The 24,686-nt window shown below is 33.3% G+C and overlaps 1 protein-coding gene across 1 annotated transcript; it reads right to left on the bottom strand.

Moving 5' to 3' along the window:
* Positions 1-19,379: 19,379 nt before the first annotated feature.
* LOC131040398 (receptor-like protein 47) lies at positions 19,380-22,748 on the bottom strand. The gene is made up of 2 exons (XM_057973309.2): positions 22,368-22,748; positions 19,380-22,277 (listed from the first exon to the last, which is right to left on the bottom strand). Exons 1-2 carry the CDS (start codon positions 22,711-22,713, stop codon positions 19,408-19,410), a joined length of 3,216 nt encoding a protein of 1,071 aa, XP_057829292.2. The 5' UTR covers positions 22,714-22,748; the 3' UTR covers positions 19,380-19,407.
* Positions 22,749-24,686: the final 1,938 nt, after the last annotated feature.

Below are 24,686 nucleotides of genomic sequence, written 5' to 3'. Positions count from 1 at the left end.
CATCGTCATCAGATTTTGTATAATCTTCTTTGTATATAAATTTAGAACCACAATGACCAATTCTTCTACAATTAAAGTATTTCAAGGGCAAATTTCCTTTGTACTTTCTAGTTCCTCTCTTTTGTCTTCTTACAAAGTTTGCTCCAATCAAACACACTTCTTGGTGTTAGGTCTCGAAGACAAGTAAGAGGGGGGGGTGAATTAGTTGTCAAATAAATTCAAACCAAAACAACTTAACCAAACTTAATACTTAATACTTAATACTGGCAAACCAAACTTAATGCCGGTAGACAGTTTATTAGTTAAGTGTAGTACCAGTAAAGAATAATGCATGAAACAGAAAGACAATAACATCCACAACACATAACACCAATATTTGTACGTGGAAACCCTGTAAGGGGAAAAACCATGGTGGGAAACCTTACCCACAATCAGATGATACTACTGCAGATAGTATGTGTATATAAATGGGGTTTGCACATGCAGAAAGGCCAAGTGCCTAGAGCTCACTGCTCAAACATAAAATGGGAGTCACATTGACTACAATTGGATGGTTTCAATCCAATAAATATGTACTGCTCAAAATAGCATCTTTCTATGTTGGATTTAGTACCAGTGTAGTTCTGATATGTCTTCACAAAACCTTCCTTCAACCTTCAAATGATGTCTGTGTGTATAGCTCTGCTTATTCTCAAATATATTTTATTATTCCTTCCTTCACATTCACATTCTTATTCCCATCATGATCTTACAAATAAGATCTTACATTTATACCATAACCTAAGACCAATTTTAGTAGGTCGGCTCTAAAAGATATTACAATAAAAACAATTTATAAGTAAATCAATAACCAATGCAATATCCAATTCAATATGTCATCTTAATGCATTTACAATAATAATAAATCATCTGCATAGCGTGTCATGTTGATCTGGAATAGATAAGCCTGTCGGTGCTTATCCAAGACCCATTTTCTGGTAACAACAAATATGCAAATTCGAATATACCAACTAACAAATCTCCAAGACAAAGTGTCCAAAATGATGTCTTTGACATAACCAGGTGTTTTACATGTTATTCCAAGTGTTGGTGAACAATATATCCCATCGGTGTACCAGATACCAGTGACTGTGCATAAAGTCAATTGCTTGCCGGTGAACATTGTCAATGCTCCAAAGTGCCAGAGTTGATAAGTGCTAGTAGGTGTTGACATCAATGACAAAACCATATCAACATTACCAAAATACCAACAATCTCCCCATTTGGCATTGATGGCAACACAAGATGGAAAAACCATCAGAGTGCCAAAACAAAAATGCCAAATACTAAAACCCAACAATCTCCCAAAAGAGATCATAACCAAAAATCAAAATAATATAGATACAGAGAGTAACAATCTCTCCCCAAAAGATAATGTGTTTTTCGATAGATATCTCTCCCCCTTTGACATCAAATGCCAAAGCAATACAAAAACCAGATTCAAATACAAAATACCAACTTATGTAGTATACCAACTACTCTCCTTGAGAAGTAGCTCTCCTCTTTAAAGTCGGAATAAAAGATTTCTCTGTTAATTATGTCGGTTGATGACAAACATCAACTATCTAAGTTTCTATCAGTGGGGGTATGACCTGAAGCTGATCTCTGAGATATTCAAAATTTTCCTTAGGCAGAGGTTTAGTGAAAATATCTACAATCTTCTCTTTAGTATTCACATAAACCAGTTTTACTTCTTTTGCTTCAACATTCTCTTTTAGAAAATTTAGTTTGATAGAAACATGTTTGGTATTAGAATGTAGTACCGGATTCTTAGATATATCAATTGCTACAGTGTTATCACAATAGATAGTTATAGGTTCTTTGCATTTTACCTTTATGTCCTTCAACATTTGCTTAAGCCATAATACCTGTGTATAGTTGGTTGTTGCTGCAACATATTCTGAGTCAGCTGTTGATAAAGATGTGCAACTTTGTTTCTTACTCATCCAAGAAATTAATCTGCTTCCAAGAAAAAATGCTCCGCTGGTGATGCTTTTTCTGTCATCCACATCTCCTGCACAATTTGCATCTGTGTATGCACATAATTCAAAGTTTTCATCTCTAGGATACGATAAGCCAAGATTTGTAGTGCCTTGTAAGTACCAGAAAATCCTTTTTACTGCTGATTCATGATTTTCTTTAGGATTACTTTGAAATCTTGAAACAATGCATATTGCATTCATAATATCATGTCTTGTTTGTGTCAAATACAGTAGGCCTCCTATCATAGATTTGTACCTAGTCGAATTAATAGGTGTAGATTCATCCCTTAGAGATAATTTGTCATTTGTATTCATAGGTGTGCTTACCGGTTTAGAGTTTTCCATTCCAATTTTTTTAGTAACTCCTTCAAGTACTTGGATTGACTCAAGAATATACCTTTATCAGTCTGTGAAATCTGCAATCCTAAGAAGAATTTTATCTCTCCAATCATAGACATTTCAAATTCTTGTTGCATTTCAATAGAAAAGTCTTTACATAATCCATCTTCTCCTCCAAAGATTATATCATCAACAAAAACTTCTATAACCAAGATGTCATCATTAGTTACTTTATAGTATAAATTTATATCAGCATTACCTTAAGAAAAACCAATCTTCAAAAGACATTTATCCAATCTTCCATACCAAGCTCTTGGAGCTTGCTTCAACCCATACAAAGCTTTCCTTAACCTGCAAACCATATCTTTGTTATCTGTCAAAGAAAATCCAGAAGTATGTTGAATGTAAACTTCTTCCTCAAGATCTCCATTCAAAAATGCACATTTAATATCCATTTGATATACTTTGTAGTTCTTGTGTGCTACAAAAGCCAAGAATAATGTGACTGCCTCAATTCTGGCTACCAGTGCAAAGGTTTCATTGTAATCAATTCCTTATTTCTGTGAATATCCCTTACACACTAGTCTTGCTCTATTTCTGATTACCTTACCATCTTCATTAAGTTTGTTTCTGAATGCTCATTTAGTTCCAATTACATTTTTGTCTTTAGGCCGGGGAACTAATGTCCATGTGTTATTCTTTTCAATTTGTTCTAATTCTTCTTCCATAGCTTTAATCCAGTGTTTGTCTTCACATGCATCATTAATTGATGATGGTTCAATTTGAGAAATAAGACATACCTATTTATTTGCCAGTATTCCTCTTGTCATAACTCCTTGATACTTGTTCTCAATTATTTGATCTTCAGAGTGATTCAGTCTTACATACCAGGGTGTCTTCATTTGTTGTTGTTCCTCAGTTACAGTGGAATTTTCAGATGATACCAGTGTAACTAGATCTTCATTTTGTACCAGTGGGTTCAATGTAGGCTCATTTTTTAGTATCTTTGTTGTTGGTTTAGTGTCTATATACCTTGAAGTTCCTCTAAATTGTTCATCAATCTTCACATTTGTACTCTCAACAATTTTCTGCAATCTCTTGTTAAAACATCTATATGCCTTTCTCTTAGATGAATAACCAAGAAATATTCCTTCATCACTTCTAGGATCAAATTTGCCAATATACTCATCTCTTCTAATATAGCATTTGCTCCCAAATATTCTAAAATATTTAAGAGTAGAAGTAATACAAAACCATAGTTCATGAGGTGTCTTACCAGTTTCACCTTTGATGTGAACTTTGTTGAATGTATAGACTGTTGTACTTACTGCCTCTCTCCAATATACATGTGGTGTATTTGCTTCAGATAACATACTTCTAGCAACATCCAAGACAAATCTATTTTTCCTTTCTACAACTCCTTTCTGCTATGGTGTCTAGGGTATTGATAACTGTCTTCTGATTCCATTTACTTCACAGAATGTATTAAATTCCTTAGATGTAAATTCAGCTCCTTGATCTAATCTCAAACATTTGATTTTCTTACCAGTTTCATTTTCTACCATTGCCTTGAATAGTTTGAATTTCCCAAGTGCTTCTGATTTTTCTCTGAGAAAAGTAACCCAACACATTCTAGAATAGTCATCAATGATTAGCATGAAATATCTATCACCTTGTAAGCTTTTAGTTCTAGCTGGACCACATAAATCAGTATGGATTAAGTCAAGAGCATTATTAGATTTTTTTGGAATACTTTTAAAAGATTCTCTAACTTGTTTTCCAAATTGACATTCCTTACATACTAGATTGTGAGGTTTAACAATCTTAGGTAAATCTCTAACTGCCTTAGTAGTACTGATTTCCACAATGCAATCAAAATTTACATGACAAAGTCTCTTATGCCATAGCCAACTTTCATGAATGTTTTCAATCAAGCATATCTTTCAATTGTTATTCAAATGAAAGATATTACCTCTAGTTTGATTATCAGTTGCAATTTCCAAACCAGTTCTCTTCATAATTTTGCATTTCCCATTCTTGAATTATAACTGAAATCCTTTCTCAACTAATTGACCAACACTCAATAGATTGTGCTTTAGACCTTCAACATAGTAAACATTGTTAGTAGTATGCTTACCATCAAGAGATATAGTAATTTACCTTTGATCAAACAAGATTTATCATCTCCAAATCTTACTAGACCTCCATTATATTCCTGAAAAGTCAAGAATTTACTTTTATCACCAATCGTGTGATGTGAACATCCCGGATCAATGATCCATTCATATTTTACTTCAATTTAAGTTGTCAGGGCCTGCTCTACTAGTTGAACAGTAGGTGTCGGTTGATCTTTTGTTATAGCAACAAAGACCCATCCATTGTCTATCGGATCCTCATCAGAATCATCAGTGACTCCTTCATCAGAAAGATAACAAGATTTTTCTTTATTCTTCTTAAATCTGTATCTCTAATATTCAGGATTAGGCTTGTATGTCCTTCTAGCTTCTTCTATTAGTCTAGCATGTCTATCAGGGCAGCTTGAAGCCATATGACCAATCTTATTACAATTAAAACATTTAAAGGGTTCTTTACCTTCATACTTACTTCCAACTAGACCTTTAGGCCTTTTCCTTGCAAATAATGCATCAAGTTCTTTAAGTTCTTCATTTTCTCTCCTGCTTTCCTCAAGTTCTCTTGAATAAAAGGATTTCCAATTAGACTTGTCAAATGATGGTGCAGATGATGTTGATGCCTTAAAAGCTAAATTTGTCTTTATAGTAGCAATAGGACTGAATTCCTCAATTTCAAAAGATGAAAGTTTTCCAATCAATGTATCCCTAGTTACTAATGTATTAGGCGTTGTTCTTAACTCATTTATAGTAGTAACTTTCATTTTGTATGATGGTGGTAATCCTCTTAAAACTTTTGAGACAATTTCATCTTCACTTAAGGTTCCTCCACAACATTTAATACCCAAAACAATTTCATTTACTCTTTCCATAAAAGAAGAAATCCTTTCATTTTCTTCCATTTTCAAATTTTCATACCTGACCTAGAAGCATTCAAGTTTTGCAATTTTGACTATGGAATCTCCTTCATTCAATGTTTCCAAATGGTCCCAAATATCTATAGTAGTAGACCTATCTGATAATCCCTTGATTTGTTGATCTAATAATGCGCTTCAAAGTGCTTCTCTTGCTTTGCAATCATTTTCCTCATCTTTAGTCAAGTTAGGAAGATTAGGCTGATTCTGAGTAGGAGCAGTATAGCCATTTTTTGTAACTTCCTAGATGTCCTTCCCAATGTAATTCAAATGTGTCTCCATCTTGATCTTCCATATGCCATAGTTGGTTCCATCAAGTTTAGGACTGTCCTTCCTGAAATAGTTTGAAGACATTGGATCTCCTCAAGTTGTTAAACTTCTACAAAAAGAGGACTCATCTCTGATACCAATTGTTAGGTCCCAGAGATAACTGAGAGGGGGGGGAAGGGGTGAATCAATTGTTAAATAAATTCAAACCAAAACAACTTAACCAAACTTAATACTTAATACTGGTAAACCAAACTTAATGTCGGTAGACAGTTTATCAGTTAATTGTAGTACCGATAAAGAGTAACGCATGAAACAGAAAGCCAATATCATCCACAACACATAACACCAATATTTGTATGTGGAAACCCTCTAAGGGGAAAAACTACAGTGGGAAACCATACCCATAATCAGATGATACTACTACAGATAGTATGTGTATACAAATGGGGTTTGCACATGCAGAAAGGCCAAGCACCTAGAGCTCACTGCTCAAACATAAAATGGGAGTCATATTGAGTACAATTGGAAGGTTTAAATCCAATAAAGATGCACTACTAAAAATAGCATCTTTCTATGTTGGATTCAGTACCGGTGTAGTTCTGATATGTCTTCACAAAACCTTCCTTCAACCTTCAAATAATGTTTGTGTGTATAGCTCTTCTTATTCTCACATATACCGAATTTTTCCTTCCTTCACATTCACATTCTTATTCCGATCATGATCTTACAAATAAGATCTTACATTTATACCATAACCTAAGACCAATTTTAGTAGGTCGGCTCTAAAAGATATTACAATAAAAACAATTTACAAGTAAATCAATAACCGATGCAATATCCGATTTAACATGTCGGCTTAATTCATTTACAATAATAATAAATCATCCCCATAGCATGTCATGCTGATTTGCAATAGATAAGCATGTCTGTGCTTATCCAGGACCTATTTGCCGATAACAACAAATATGCAAATTTGAATATACCAACGAATAAATCTCCAAGACAAAGTGTCCAAAATGACGTCTTTGACATAACCAAGTGTTTTCCATGTTATTCCAAGTGTCGGTGAACAATATATCCTGTCGGTGTACCATATACCGGTGACTATGCATAAAGTCACTTGCTCGTCGGTGAACATTGCCAATGCTCCAAAGTGCCAAAGTTGATAAGTGTTAGTAGGTGTTGACATCAATGACAAAACCATATCAACATAACCAAAATACCAACACTTGGTTCTCCAATCTACTTCCCATGAGGAAGAATAGAGAGATAAGGCTATGTGTTGACCGTAGGGACCTAAATAGTGATTCACTCAAATATTATTACCCACTACCCTCTATGGAACATTCTTTTTCCTTTTCTCAGGTTTTGTGAGTTTCTCACTCCTTGATGGGTATTATAGTTATAACCAAATTTTGGTGAAAGAAGAGGAATTATACATGACATCTATTAGCAACTCAAGGATTAGAAGCAAATCTGACTTTAGGCTACCACAAATTATCTACAGTATAGAAATGGATCATCAACCAGCTTTAAGAGACATAATCCTTCATTGAAATTTCCATATATAATGGTTGTCAATTAAATCCAAAAGATAATTAAATGCTAATTCAGAGATATACTTTAAGATATGCATGAAGTAGAAAATAAGACTTGCATTTTGATGATGATCTATAGTTGTGTATTATGATGAAAGAATGTTTCTTTTGTTGATGATGATGTCTAAATGGTGTATTCTATTAAGTCACTTTTGCATATGATGATTTCCCTTACTATTCCTTCTGGGGTATAAAGTTACTACATAAAATATCTTTGGGGTACAAATCTTTGGCCTGTACTTTCCAACATTGGGGCAACATTTCAAAGAGCCATGGACACCAATATTTAGGGATTAATGAACAAGATTGTTCTTGTTTACATTGATAATATAACTATTTTTTTTAATGATACTAAAGAACATTTATTATCACCTGAAATAGGTCTTTGATATGTGTAGAGAGTATGGCATATAACATAATATAGAATATCACTTAATCTAAAAAAATAAATCTTTGTTTTCTATCAAATTAAACTCCTTGGCCATATTGTCTCAAAACATGGAATTAATATTGATCTAGAAAGGGTAAGTTCTATACTAACTTTTCCTTTACCCATTCATAAGAAGCATTTGAAAAGTTTCCTTGTTGATTAATTTTGTAAGAAGAAATATACTTGATATAGAAAACTTCTTGAAGGCACTAAATACTATGTTGAAAAATAATATGTCCTTCAACTATACAAGAGAAGGAAAGAGGAAATTTAAATCCACTCATGAAGTTATAGAAAAAGAAAGTACACTTATTAATCCTAATTTTTGTAAGTACTTCATACTATATTCTTTTGGGAGCCGAGATATCTTCTCAGCAATGTTAGTACAATAGAATGAAGATGTGTTGGATCATCCAATATCATTCTTCAGCCAAGGCCTAGAAGTTTATGAAGAGAGTTATAATTTTGTTGAAAATCATGTAGTTTTTGTGATTAAAAATCTCAAAAAAATTGAACATGTTGTTTCAAACAATAATATTTATTTGATGGTTTCTCACATAGGTGCCAAAGAATTCTTTTAGTAAGGGTTTGAGTGATAAAAGGGTAATTTGAATAACAAATGTAATGGAATATGACATGGAAATCAAAGTGACAAAGCTAGTAAGAGTTGAGGGTCTTTGTGAATAGCTAGATGTTTTGTTAGGAAGTGACCAAGAAAAATAAAACAGAGCCTTTCCTTTTACTTAATAATGAACCTCAAATTGATACATCTACAAATAATACAAGTTGGATACATGATATGGTTAATTATCTTCAAATAGTTGAATGTCCAAAGGGGCTAAAAAATATAAAAGAAGCTATTTGATATTGTAAGTGATTCCTTATTTCCTTATAAGTGTAATTTTATTTAAAATTTATTTTAATCCCGACTCTATGGGAATTAAGAGTACATTGATTAACAGTAGTTTGGCCTTAATATTTTTAATAAATAAATACATGTTATTTTTTTTATTCTCAATAATTCTAAAGTATTCATTAAGATCCATTCGTGACCATTACTTTACCTTGATACCATTGTACCCTATTATCCTTCGTACATTATTTTATGTCATACCATCGAAAATCATTATAATATTCTTCTTGACAAATCATGTATTTATGTCAATGTTTGTACCATAGTCCTCTCCTATTCGATAATTGACAGCATTCCTCTATGGAAAGAAATATTTAATAATAAAATTATATACTAGCGTATTACTATATTGTTATCATTATTCTTTATATTCCAATTACTATATATGATACATTTTGTATTAGTCATACTAGATACACCACTAGTATCTCCTCAATAACTCTTCACCATAGATAAATCATTCAAATTCTTCTAACATATATATTGGTGATGAAATGACCTCTGTAGAGTTTAAGCTTCTTATTCTGGTGAATGTAAGGCTTACTCTACTCATTTTGACATCCCTCTATAGATAATGGATCCACATTGTTATGATAAAATAACTTCATTATCTTCTATCAATTATAGGACTAGTACCATATATCATAATATATTTCATTTCAACAAGGCCAATTATGTGGACCCTCCTCTTTCTAAATTAGAAAATAATTACAAGCCTAGATTCAAAATACTTTTTAAACATGGATAAAATGGAAATGGCCTTGGGATCATAAGGTAAGGATTTAGAATCCTTCTATAGCATACTTGTATATTTCTAGAATTTTAGTTTAAACTACCAATTGACCTTCTTTTTTATCTAACATACTCTTTTTCTATTTGTTCATACCTCTATGAGTTCTAATTTACCTAGATCACACCTTTCTCCGTAGCAAGAAGTGTTAAATTCCTATTTCATATACTCCTCTTTCATCTAAATACTTGGATGATAATTCCTTCATGTAGATAGTTTATCCTCCTAAATATATCTTACCTATTCTTTGAAAACCCCACTTAATGACACAAATCACTAGTTCACATCATCAACAAATTCCTTACAGTTTAGTAGTAATAGGTGTCTAAATGTGAAGTTTTTTTTTCTAAAAATGAAAATTGCAGTGTCAAAAGTTGGCGAAAAATTGTAACCCACTCTTGTGGGTTCACCCATGAAGGACTTAGGCAGTGCAAATTACATTCTTAGAATGAGGATACATAGATACAAAAACAACAAGAAATTATGGTTGTCACATTAAACTTATGTGGAGAAAGTTTTGCAACACTTCAATATGCAGAATGCACAACTAGTTAGTACTCTATTTCCCATTTTTTATTAAATTGTCTTCAAGACAGTTCCCTAGCACAGAAGTAGAGAAGACACATATGTCTCATGTACCATACTCATCAGCAGTTGGAAGGCTTATGTTTTCCATGGTGTGCACCAAACCAAACATTTTACAAGTAGTGAGAGTTGTTAGTAGGTACATGGTGAATCCTAGTACTAATCATTGGACAACTATGAAGTAGATTCTCAGATATTTGAGAGGCACTTCAAATGCTTCTATCTATTACAATGGGAGTAGTCTTCAATTTAATGGGTATGTGGATACATATATTGATGGAGACAAAGATAAGAGAAAGTCTAGAATAGGTTAAATGTTTTCTCCTTCGTTGGAGGTGTTATTAGTTGGGTGTCAAAATTGTAGACAATGGTGGCATTATCTACTACTAAAGTTGAATATATGGCAACAACACAAGCTAGAAAGGAGGAAATTTGTCTTCATAGAATTTTGGGTGAATTGCAAGTGAACCAAGATAACATGGTCTTGCATTGTGACGATCAAACATGCTTTACACTTAGCACGTAACTCCACATACCATTCCAGAACAAAGCATATTGGTATTCAATATCACTTTGTTCATGAAGTGGTGGAAGGAGGAGAAATCTCCTTGGCCAAGATTCACACTGATGTAAACCCTGTAGATATTATGATGAAACCTATTAGTAGAGAGAAGTTAATTTGGTGCAAAACTTCTCTTGTTCTGTAGATTATGAGATGGTAGATATCATTGGCAATGGTCTTTCAGTAGAGGAATTATTCATGAGTTTGAAATTTGACTTCAATTGGGAGAATGTTGGAATGTGAATTCCAAATTGGGTTCTCATCTAGCAATGGTTGATTCATCTTGGATTCTCATCTAGATGTGGTTGAGTCATTATGGACAAGGACTCTGCAAATCGGTTGTTTTATGCTCCTCGAAGTCATGTTTTAATGTGTAGCTTTGAGATTATTGTAACTTTATAATTCTTGAGAATCAATATGAAAGATATTTTGCTCAAGGCTTTTTACTGGTATATTTTTACTAGGTTTTTCCATGTAAATCTGATTGCTATGCAATTTTGTTCTTCTCTGCAATTTTTTACACTTGTATTTTTTCTTACAGTAGAAATTTACTTGTTATTCTTGTAGTGATGTTGGATCATTTATTAAGATGCATGAAAAACATAGCAATTGAGTATATAAATATAAAATTAAGGTTCTTTCTTATTTTATGAGGTTCTAGGAATAATAGATTAAGAAAACTTTGTATGTGAGGAAGCATGAGATAATGATGGACCCCATAATATAGCTTAAGCAACAATGAAAATTATAAACATGAACTTAAGTAGTGTCAAGTGAATATTAAATGAGTTATTTACATGATTTGAGAAAATGTAGTAATAGTTTTTTAGAGGTTGAACATAATTTATGAGCTACTATTTTTTAAAATTAAAATCATTTCAAGAAAATTTAAATATTTCAATAAAATACTGCTAGCTTTAACCAAAAAAAAAACTAAGCACCATTTTGAGAATTTTTATTTTTTTTCGATAAAAGTGGGCAAGCCACTAAACTATATTTTATTTATGTTGAATTTTGATACAAACGGGTTCAAAGGGCATACCAGAAAGAAAGAACCCACAAGAAAACCTCCGGTGGTGGCCCAAAAAAGCAAAAATTTTAAAAAACCCATACACCCAATTACATATCTGATTTTGATCACCCTCCCATTACATGGCTTTCAAAGATATACATTTAATTATCCATATGACCCAAAAAAACATGAGAGAGAACCATCCAGCCCATGAGATATGATCTATAGAAGAGGTTCGTAGCATCAAGGCTTCCTAGGCTCGCCAAAAATTTGAACATATCAACTGATCAGAACCCTACATCCAAAAGACATCAACCCGTAGATATCTGCATAAAATAGTTAAATCTAAAACCAAGAACTTGAGCTCTCAATAGGAGACTCTCTATCCATGCTCGAAGGAGGGATAGTTTGTAAGGGAAATTCCATCCGTGGAGGAGCTGAGGCCAAAAAACCAAAAGATAGCAGAGAATGTAAACCCATAAGCACCACCAATGCTTTATCCACAAACTATGAGGGAACCGATTCTAACAAGGTTTCAAATGCATTTAAAGTGTCCCCCAATCTGTCGCATAATAAACCCATTCTCAACTCAAACAATAAATCTCCACACCTCCCATTATCCAACAGATTAGAACGAGGAAGAAAGCCCCCATAATAAAAAGAACCCAGCTCAAAATGATAATTATCCAATACAAACCTAACAAGCTCCCATGAGAAAATCGAGGGAGAGATGAATGCATGAACCAAGAGTTGGAGTAAATCTTTATCAAGCAAAATGTCATGGCAAATAGTAAGAAATCGAGACAAAATCTCAGAGCCAAGAAAGGAAGGACCAGACTAAGAACCTCAAAATCCACCTGAGGAGTAAGAAAACAAAACACCTTCCCAAGCATCGGAACCACATTATCCCCCTCAATATGGCACTTGAAAATGACCCTATATCTTGAAAGAGCAATAGCATTCGACATATGAAAAGAGCCCAACAAGATCAATTCAAATTTTTACTGCTGTATTGAAAATGATATTGGCTTTTAAAGACAAACAACCACAAAAAACATGAGCCGACCAGATCATACTACCTCATGAATAAAAAGTAAAGAAAATTAAAGAAATATTAAAGCTCATACGAGATAACACATAAATGAAGGACTTGGCATGATGGTGGTGGCTAGAGAAAGCAGTACTTCATATCCCAGCCAATGCCACATAACAAACTACTTACTCCACCATGATGACAACATAAAAAGTTGTGACTAATTACAACCAAAGCACATTCCCTACGTACAAAACATAACAATAAAACCTTTAAAACACTCGTATGAGAGCAGAGCAAATAAACAAGCCGAATCATAGTTGCTAACAGGGCACCACCTTAATACCATAATAGGTACCCACCCTTGCTGCCTAGGCCAGATCATAACCATACTTAATAGCCAACTAGGAGTTACCTACTAAGCATCCTTACCACCTGCGCATATACACCAAACATGCTTACCTCTCAAGGCATAAGGGCACTAATTTTTTTTTTATGATATCCATACTTAGGAAGAACCAAAAAGACTTATTGCTAATGTTTTAGGAAGGAAGCTGGAATCTACTCCATATTTATATCCCGCAAATTTGCATTACTATCAATGGCTAAATTTGCCAAGAAATCTGCAATTCTATTAATTTCTCTGAAACAATGAGTGATCAAGAAAGAATCAAAAAAAGCCAATTGTTGTAAAATTAAATCCAAAACATATTGTAATTTCCAATAATTAGATTTCTTCTTCATAACACATTGAATGGTTACCATCGAATCCCCTTCAATTACAAGATCCTTAATTCCCAATGATATAGCCATGTCCAAGCCCAGAGACAGGGCATTAAATTCTGCAAAGTTTTTGGACTTATGCCCAATAGCATGCAATCTAGCCTGGACAAAATTAGCATGATGGTCAAAAATCATCAAACCTACTCCTGCCAAACCGAGGTTTCCACAAGAAGCACCATCAAAATTCAATTTAAAATGCCCATGAGGAGGAGGCTTCCATATAGAAGCATTTATTTTGGTTAAAGCATCATTGTTTTTCAAAATTGATCCATGGGAAGGCAAGATAGATAACGGCTTCTAGACCCTAGTCACCCTACTACCCTAGTGCAAGAAAAAGAAAGATTTTCTAGGTTCCTGAAGATATAAGTCAAGACAACTTCTGAAATAGAAGATTTAATTTTCATTAAGATCTCCTCAAGAGAAGAGTTAGTTTTTTTAAAGATCCTATTGTTCCTTTCTAACCAAATATTCTAGATTAAAATAAAAGGAGAAATGATCCAAAGACAAGCATAGAAAGAAGAAGCAAACAGAAGGGGCCAGGCTCTAAAGTGAGAAATGAGATCTTTCCCTATAACAAAAGTCAGATTCAATTTATCAAAAAGCCACTGCCAACATTGAAATGTAAAATCACAGTGAAGGAAAAGGTGAGAGGAGGATTCCAAATTTTTGTTGCATAACACACAAGAAAAAACATTAGTGATACCAAGTCTATCCAAGTGCATGCATGTAAGTACCATGTCCTAAACTGCTAAATAGGCAAAAGCCCCGACTTTCGATAGACAGGCTGAATGCCAAAAAAGCTTATGTGGCCAAGAGGATGAGTCTTTAATAGACACGAGAATTATATCCATCTTTAACTGTATATTTGCCCGAGATGTTCCTTGTCCAAACAAGTTCATCATCGGAGTCAGATAGGATAATCATTCTTTCTTCCAAAACCTTTGCATAATGTAGTTTGAGATCTTGCTCAACATCCAAGAACTCAATGGACTTCCATTTAGCCAACTTAAGATCTCCACTATAAATTACCTCAAAGTAATCTGCCACAAAAACCCCCCAAAGGGAAGAAAGGGTAGATATCAAAGGGGACCAATCCTTTATATTTCATAAGGGAGTATGACCATTCCACACCTCATCCCAAAATCTAACCTTCTTCCCATTATGAACAATCCGAGAAAGATGTGGCAAAATGATATTCTGACATTTGTAAATAAAATTCCACATAACCGATCCTAAAGTTAAGTTTGAAATTTGAAAAAAATACTCCCTAGGTCCATTATTCAAATACTTTGCAAACATGATTTGTGCCCAAAAAGAATCAGAATTCTCATACAAATTCTAGAACAATTTAGCTCTCAGAGCCACATTCTATTTTTCCAAATTCCTAATTCCTATACCCCCCAGATCCTTGGGTAGACAGAATTTATCCCAAGCTACTAAAGGTAGTTTATTCCTCCCATCTTTATTACTATTCTAGAGAAAGGACCTAAGAGTGCCCTATAGGCTCACCAACACCGATTTAGGGGTTTTTAACACTGACATAAGGTAAATAGGGACTGCATTCAACACAGATTTGATCAAGACAAGTTTCCCTGCAAGGCTTAACCATTTATGGCTTGAAGATAAAATCCTCTTTGAGATGACAGAAATAAGTTTATCCCAAAAGGTTAGTTTGTCTTGTTTGATGAAAATAGGTATACCGAGATACTTACAAGGAAGGATACTAGGTTCAAAACCCCAAAAGGACCGCAATCTCTGTTGAACTAACTGGGATGTGTTAAGGAAGAATATTTTTGACTTCTCAATATTCACTTTTTGGCCTGAAAAAGATGCGTACTTTTGAATAATTCCATTTATAGTATTTTCCTCCCTCAAGGAAGCCTGACCAAAAAGAAGAGTATCATCTACGAATAAACAATGTGAAATAGGAATGGGAACCCCATGGATCACAATCCCTTCCATAATCCTTTTGACTTTGCAACCTTAATTGCCCAACTAAAGGATTCAGCTAAAAGTATAAATAGGAAAGGGGACAGAGGATCCCCCTATCTAAGTCCTCTGGAAGACCTGAGAAAAAACCACAAGGAGATCCATTGATTAAAACAGAAAATCTTGTAGAGGAAATAAAAGCATTGATCCATTTTACCCAAGCCTTGGAGAAACCTAACTTGAGAAGAACACAACCTAAAGCCCCCCATTCAACCCTATCATAGGCCTTCATCATATACAATTTGAGAATCATGGACAGGACCCTCTGAGTAGAGATAGAATGCAACACTTCATGAGCCACAATGGGTCCCTCTAGTGTTTCCCTACCAAGAACAAAACCACCTTGCTCTAAGGAGATGATTTTGGGAAGAATTCTTGCAATTCAAAAGGAAATTGCCTTAGTAAATATTTTATACAGCGTGTTGCATAACGCAATAGGACGAAAATATGCAAAGGGCTTAGTGACATCTTTTTTAGGGATAATAACAATCAATGTGGTATTAAGTTCTTTTAAGATTGACCTATTTGTCCTAGCCTCTTCAAGAGCCAAGAGGACATCTTTGCCCACAAAGTCCCAACACTTTTGAAAGAATCAAGTGGTAAACCCATCCGGCCCCAAGGCCTTGTCAGGATTCATATCAAAAACCACACATTTGACTTCTTCTAAAGAGAAAGGAGACATCAACATCCTATTATCCTCAAGGGACACTAAGGAGGGAATATTAAAAATAAAATCATTCGAACCACACCCACCCTCTGAGGACAATAATGATTTTAAAAAGCTAACTGCTTCTAAGGCAATGTCTTTTGATTCAGTAAGCAACTTCCCGTTGGGATCCTCTATGAAAGATATCCTATTTCGACTCCTTTTTAGCTTGGTGGAAGAGTGGAAAAACTTTCTATTTATATCCCCATCTGAAAGTCAAACCTCCCTAGATTTATGTCTCCAATAAGATTCTTCCATAGCTAAAACTTCTTCTAATTATGATCTTAAAGATTTTAATTCATCAAACACATGTGAAACCATGCCATGAGTAAGTACATGCATGTTTAAGCATTCAATCATATCTTTAATTCTTTGTTTCTCATGAAAAATATTCTTGAAATGTGAAGAATTCCACTCTCTAATAGTTTTCTTCAAAAAGCTAAGTTTCTTGACAATCTGAAACATTTGAGACCCTGGACAGAAAGGAGCAGATTCCCACCATATCCTAAGGAGGGGTAAAAAGGAGGAATCCCTAAACTACATGGGTTCAAATTTAAAAGAAGACTTAACACTAGGATTGACCTCCAAAATAGTTAATGAAATCAGAAAATGATTAGAACTTGACAAAGGCAAAATAGAGAGAAAAAACATAAAATCTGATTGTAACCATGATTCTGAAAGCAAGAAATGATCTAGCCTCTCTGCTATTTGAGAAAAAACCCTTCTCATATTTGTCCAAGTAAAAAACCCATTTTGAAACTTACAATCAAAGAGGTCCATTTCAAAAATAAAATTCCCAAAATCAACCATAGTTCTTTTAGACGATAAAATGCCTCCTCTTTTTTCACTTGAGTCTATGATTGCATTAAAATCTCCCCCAAATATGACTAAAGACCCCTACCTCAGGGGAGAAGCAATCCTTTTCAAATCACCCCATAACTTGGATTTTGCCTAAATCGTAGAAGGAGCATAAACATTAAATAACCAAATCTTAGCCTTAGAAATCTTACTAATAACCAAAAATAGCATCCAGTTTGCAGCCGAAGTTACTAACTACACATCTTTATTGAAATTATTCCATAGTAATGCTAAGCCTCCAGAAGCTCCATTAGCTAGATGAGAAACAAAATTCCACCTTTTCCAAGATGAAAAAAGCACATCAACGGAAGCCTCAGACAATTTAGTCTCTTACAACATAAAGATATCACACTTAATTAAATCCATCTTGGATTTAACCAAGCGTCTCTTGTTAGGGGCATTTAAGCCCTAAACATTCCAAGAGATAATCTTCATTGTCCTTGAGGGGAGACCAAAGCTCCCCTCTTCTCAACATCCAGAGCTTTATTGCTATTACTAAAACAACTTTGTAGGTTTCTTTTAATAACCCCTAACCTAGTCACAGGAGGACTGGTTAGCAGAGGCTTCCCCTTTTTCTTTTTCCCCTTTAATGGAATCGAGCTAGATTTTTTAGGTCTTCCTAGGGAAAGAGTCTTTCTCCCCTGACCAATACTAGGAGAAAGGGACAAAGTTTTTTGTAACCCTACATCAATTTCTAGTTGAGTCTGAGCTTTCTTAGGGGGTCTACCTCATCTAGGCGAGCCAATAGGTGGAGTTAAGAATAAAGAAGTTTGAACAATTGGAAAAGTCTTACCAGATTTTGGAGAAGCTAAGCCATCTACCATGACAGACCCCAAATCCTTAGAAGCTAGGATTTCAAAAGGGTTAGCTGTTAAATTAATAGGAAGGAAGAATTAATCCCACCTAAATCACTATCAATTGCATCAATAACTCTATCTGCAACTTCCCCTACTAACTGAGGGGCATGTTTAATAAACAAATCATTTACCTGTTCAACCAATTCTGTATCAGGCAAAATTACTTCCGACATCATATTACAACCCAAATTTACTCCCTTATCTAAAACATTTTGCCCCTGATGAGTAGGAGAAGAAGCAAGATTCTGAATTTCAGAAATTAGAACCGAATCCTGTGGAGTTACAACATTAGGAAACTTAAGATTAAATTATTTTAAAATAAAGTTATCTTCAAACTCTAATATACATTAAGAAAATATGAATAAATGTGAGAAATTTTTCTAACAAATGTTTTGTAAGTAAATAATTATTTATGTTTTTTTAATGTAACTTTTTCAAAACATTGACAACCATATTTTCAACCTTCCCAACTTTTTCGATTTCAAAAATGATAGAATGAAATGATAGTTGTAGATGCTTTTCAAGACATCTATCTATTAAGAATTTGAAGTTTGGACATATAAAAAATAATAATATTTACCCAATAAAATCATAACGAATCATATATTGTATTTTGAAATTTTACCAGTTTCCTAAACAAATCATTTTAATTAATCAAAATTTCATTAAAAAGATTGTCACCATTAGAAGTGAGGTGACGAAAGTCTATGAAGACTCCCAACTTATGATTTACATAGAAAAGGTAGGGTTGGCATTCCCAACTCGAATTTTACTACAATCTTGAAATAAAATTTAAAAAGATTTATAAGATAGAAATAAATATCCATTACTTACATATAGTTATTTTGAAAAATAAAGCATATAAAAGTATATATTTACATTTTTTATAACATTTTTACATATATTAAAAATATATTTGTGATAGAATTATAACATTAACATTTCTAAAATATATGATGTGCTACTATAATAATGTTTAATTAATTAACTTTAAAGATACTTCCATATCAATTAGTATTAATGTTTGTAGAAGTAATCACAACAATTAACTCTACTATATTATTTTACATGCATAAAGTCAACATTGGTTTGTCTGAGCTTTAAGACACATACAACATATGGTTTCTTCATATTAACACAAATTTCATCCTCGTCAACACATGTATTTGTGAATAACACAAGAAATTGAATCAAAATCTTAAAATAATTCACTCTATGATCGAATACATTCTAGGTGTCATCCAACATTTTATTTGAGTTAAATAAAAAATTATAGTCAAAGCCTCTTCCTAAAAAATGCTAAAATCTTTTTTTGCGCTTCTATTTCACATACAAATAAGTAATATCTTCAATGTTTAAGTTAAAATATTATAATATTTCAAACATAAAAGTGTACTTTATATTTTATTGATATACTATTTATAAAATTATAATATTTAATTAATGAATTAACTTAATATTTATTTATTCTTGTGTAAGAATTCAAATACTTTTAATACTTGTTTCATAAATTTGAAAAGAAAGACATCAAATTTGTCTAGTTATAATGAAATTACAAGGCAATCTCATTATCATGAGAAGAATTTGAGGATAATGATTTTACAATTTTTCACTATTGTTATCTATTTGTCAATCTACTCAATAAACTAATTGCCATCTCATCTAATACATGAATGAATCTTCTCCTCCAATTCCTTTTTGTAGCCAAGATTCCAAATACTCCCCAAAATCCAATAGAAACACTTGCCATCCACTCTACATACCAATGCCATGGAATTCCTTCTCCTTCATCATCTTCTTTCTTAAGAAGAGGAGTTAGAATGCTAGGATTTGACCTCTCTCCACATCTGCATGATTTATTGTTAACTGGGAATCCACAAAGATCACGGTTCCCACTGAAATAAGTAGAATTGAATGTATTAAATTGTCTTCCTTCTGGTATTTTTCCACAAAGCCTGTTGTTAGATACAATGAAAAAACTCAGATAGGAAACTTGTAGCATTTCATTTGGAATCCTTCCATGCAGTTTATTGTTTGAGAGATCAAGTGACTCTAACTCTGTAAGTAATCCAAAGCTTCTTGGAATCTCTCCTGTAAGACCATTATCTGATAAGTTCAATGTGTGGAGACTTTTAAGATTCCCAATTACTGAAGGAATATCACCTGTTAGATTATTTACGGATAGATCAATGCAGGTTATAAGTAGCATCACTGAACTGACATACACCATTTCTAATCCTTTGTTGAACACTTGGATCTCTTCTTTGTAATAATAGGAGCTACCATCATTGCCATGTGAGCTTCCCACTGTAGAATTCCTCATACTTTTCAATGCTGCTAATTGTGGTGGGATATAACCAATCAAACCATTATGTGAAATGTCTAAAACATGGAGGCTTGACAAATTGCTCAATTGATGTGGAATGTGCCCTTCAAATTTATTTGACCTCAAAACAAGTATCATCAATTCAGAGAACTGGCCTAACCAAGATGGTATGTTCCCAGAAAAGTGATTGTTAGCCAAATCTAAAATTTGCAAGCTAGAACAATTTTTAAGGCTTGATGGCAAGTTTCCCTTCAACATATTGCCATCAAGATGAAGTGATCTGAGTTCACTTAACATTCCCATATGATATGGTATCTCTCCCATTAAACCAGTATTTGCTAGGTTTAATCTTGTTAAAAAGGAGCAATTAGTTATGCTCGATGGTATTTTACCAAACAATTTGTTGTTTGAGAGATCTAAAACCTCCATCCATTGTAGAAGACCAATTGAAGAAGGTATATCACCACTTAGATCATTTGCTGAAAATGACAAAAACTGAATTGCTGGTAGAAGATTGCCAATATCCATTGAAATAAATCCTGTGAATCTATTCTGAGACAAGTCCAATAGTTGCATGTTTGATGTTGGTACTGAAGAAAAAGGAAGAGCACCTTGTAACATATTACTATGTAAGTCGATTGTCCAAAGATCTCTTATAATCAAATTGGAGGGAACATGACCTTGTAAGTTATTGTATGACAAGTTAAGACTTTTCAAATCAGGAAGCATCCCTAACCAATCTGGAATATTTCCAAATAGACTATTATTGGAGAGATCCAAATGAGACAATCTATACTGTGTGGAAAGGAATGGTGGAACAATACCCCCAATATTACATGAAGCTAAGTATAGATCATCAAAGTAAATTGTGGGCACCCAATCTGGTTTGATGATGACAGTCAACTCATTGTAGGATAGATCAAGTGAATTAAGCCCAGTCAAATTTTCAAAAACATTGAGAAAAAGATTTCCTTGAAGATTGTTTAAAGATAGATAAATACTTGTAATACTAGGAAGACTTCCAAATGAAATAGGAATGCTACCATTTAGTTGATTGTCACTAAGCCGAAGAAAATCTAGAGATGATAGTTCCCCTAGCTGGAAGGGTATATTACCACTCAATAAATTGGAGTGGAGATATAAATCCTTCAAAGAGGAAAGTTTTCCCAATTCGGAAGGTATATTTCCACTCAAGAAATTTGAGGAGAGGTCTAATTCCACCAAAGAGGAAAGATTACCCAACTCAGAAGGTATATTTCCAGTTAAAAAATTGGAAGAAAGATATAAATAAGTCAAAGATTGAATTTTACCAAGTGATGGTGGAATCTCTCCATTCAACAAATTGTTATCAAGAACTAAGGCTTGCAAGATAGAGAGATTACCAATAGAAGAAGGAATTGGGCCTTCCACATTTTTCATATCTCCCAAATTAAGATAAATGAGAGAAGAAATATTTGCAATACAAGGTGGCATACTTCCTTTCATATTGGACCTTGAAAGAGAAAGGACATTGAGTTGAGACCATTCCCCACATAATATTTGACTTAGGTTTCCACTAATTAAGTTTTCTCCCGTTAATGTAAACTCTTTTAGAGTAGGCAGACGAGAGAGACTCAAGGGAAACAAACCACTTAATAATGGACACTCATTAAACCAAAGAGAAACCAAAGTAGTCAAATTTCCTAACCACAAAGGTACCGACCCTTCAAAGTTATTGTAACCCAAGTGGAGGTGGGTGAGGAATGAGAGGTTTTGGATAGCATTGGGAATGTGTCCTGAAAGCATGCATCCTAAAAGGTGGAGTTGTTGGAGATTGTAGAGATGAGAAAGGGATGCTTCCAATTGCTTTCCTGTCATATCCAGCACCACTCCACTAAGAGACAAGTATTTTAATTTTTGCAGTTTTTCTGTCCACACTAAACTAGGGCTGTGCATTTCCCCATAAAAAAAAATTCCAATATCATCCACCTCTGCAACAGATAGGTCCAAAAATTCCAGCTGAGAGAGATTCCCCAATTGGTAGGGAATTGTACCATTGAACCGGGCCCTGGACAAGTTGAGATAAGCTAAATTGTGCAAGGAGGCAAATTGCTTTGGTATTTCACCTTCAAAATAGTTCCTACTCAAATCTAGATGTCTCAATTCTTTCAAGGCAAATAGACCTACATGGTAAACGAAAACAAAAACTACTCAAATTACTGTAAAGGGAAAGCTTAAATCAGAAAACATGAAAGATTGCTTCGTAAAAGTACCTTTGGGTAGAACACCACTCAAAGAATTGGAGCTTAGATCTAAATGCTGCAGCCGCTTTAATTGGAACAAATCTGTAAGAAGCGTGCTATTTCTCTCATCAGACCAGCGATGTCTGGAATGATGGAGTTTGACAACATTTGAGGTGTGGGAGCTACATTCCACTCCCCTCCATTCGCAGCAATTAAAGCCCTGCCATGAATGCAATAAAAATGCAGGATCCAATTTATTCATGAAAGAAAGAAGAGCATCTCTTTCATGATGCAGGCATGTGATATTGCAGCTTATCATATGAAAACAGCTTGCGAATGCAATTAAGCAGCATATGACAGAGGAGGACCGATCCATGGCAAGAATTCAGATTATTTCACCTGCAACAACAACAACAATTAATAGATAAGCAGAACAAGTCAAATGACGGGGAAGACGGGAAAGAAGGCCCACTCAAGTCAAATGAGAGATTGAAAAATTAATAGATAAGTTTTACTTTACATTTGTAAGAATTCTTGTTTACAAGGCATTCTATATATGATAGAATTAAAAAGTAAGTTACTTTTTTCAACTTATTATTTCAGGAAGTGTATATATTTATTTTATTTTATTTTCTAATAAAAAATTACTTTATGTTTTCATATTTAATTTTGTACTGAATTTTAAACATTACAATAATTTAGTTATTAATATACAATTTTACTTTAATTTTCATTAGGGAAATGTAGTTTTTTCTTATATCTTTCTCATTTATTTTATTTAATTTGTATTGATAATTTTTAATGCATGTTTTAAGCATATTTTTCTAGTTCTTTTAATACATTTATTATGTAATATTGTGTTATGTTATATCATTATGTTCAAAATATCCATGGTTTATTTTCTAAAATAATGTTTGTCTTGGATTACATTGCATCTATGATCATGTCCCTTAGGCCAAAACATTGGCTTGGAGGTTCATCTTTTGTTTTAGTAATTTGAAATTCATATATGTTAAGGTGAAGAATCTAGGACATGATCATTATTCACTAAGGTGTGTGTGAAAAAATTTGATTATTTATTTTGTCAATTAAATTTAAAACCGTCACTAAGGTCATTTTAAAACATAAGGTTAGTAAATATAGAGAGTATATAATCCTTCAAACATATTCAAATATCAAAACTTGAGACTTGCTTGTGTTTCCATTAATGGCATAGTGCAATGGTTGAGAATTAAGTTGTTTGGTTGGCCACCTAAAGTTTAAATCTATAGAGTTAAAATGATCACAAGTGTTATGCCCTTGCTTGTCTTTTGTACTCATGGGTTTGCACCTTTGTCTAGAAGTGCAAATTATGCATGCCTCATAACCAAGAACTTATTTGTGTCACATTAGTTGTGCGATTATTAGAACCTCTCATTACTTTTATAAAATTTAAAACACTTCTTGTTCCCAACAATTGACTTCTCTATGTCGCTAGCCAAAACCTCTATTATTTTTATGAAAATTTATCATTATTGACTTAGTTATGATGACTAATTACTAAACATGTGGTATTGTATATTTTTAGCTTGGGCACATGATTCTCTCACTTGAAGAGTTATAGTGTATCCTTCTATGATGTTACTTTTATCATTTTTCCTTTCTATATATATCACCAAAGTTGATCATGCTTAGTGACATCATAGTAATGTGAGAGAAAATACAATGTCAAAAGTTGTATATCTTATAATTATCACATTATGCTTTGAGCTTCCTTTGGTCTCCACCTCCCATAGCATATTCTAAGACCTTTTTAATCTAGGCTTAGCCTTTTAAGTACTTGTAGTGCTATCATTTTGTTGTTTTTTTGTGTGTTCAACATTATGTGTTGCAATGTGCTTTCCTATGTTAGTTTTATGTTATGTTTCCACCTTGTGAAGTCTTTGAACACATTGTATATGGACATTAGTGCAGTATGTAGATGTATGTGTGGTGCACTTCCATCCTTCAACTAGATATAGCCATATGACCTATAAAGCAACTATATGTAGAAAGTACCCTAACTTTAAAGTAAATACGTGAGATGTGTGTTTTAAAATACCTAAACGAAACAAAAATAATCTAATCAAAAACCATCCTTATTATATGACTAAAAATATAATAAAATTTTAAAATAAATGTAAACACAACCAAATAATAATAATTTTATTCCATACAAAATAATTTATGTTCGAAAAAATTACAACATAAAAAAATTGTAAATCTATGAGTTTCACTTAATCAACTAAGGGTATAAAGGTAACATTATTTCATACATTGATTTCATTGTTCACTAGAATCCAATCAATAATTCAATACTGCATTTACTAT

Source organism: Cryptomeria japonica, unplaced genomic scaffold (assembly GCF_030272615.1).
Source record: "Cryptomeria japonica unplaced genomic scaffold, Sugi_1.0 HiC_scaffold_813, whole genome shotgun sequence".
Classification (NCBI taxonomy): domain Eukaryota; kingdom Viridiplantae; phylum Streptophyta; class Pinopsida; order Cupressales; family Cupressaceae; genus Cryptomeria; species Cryptomeria japonica.
Note: the sequence above shows the minus strand (reverse complement) of the source record. Positions and strands in the feature narration are given on the sequence as shown.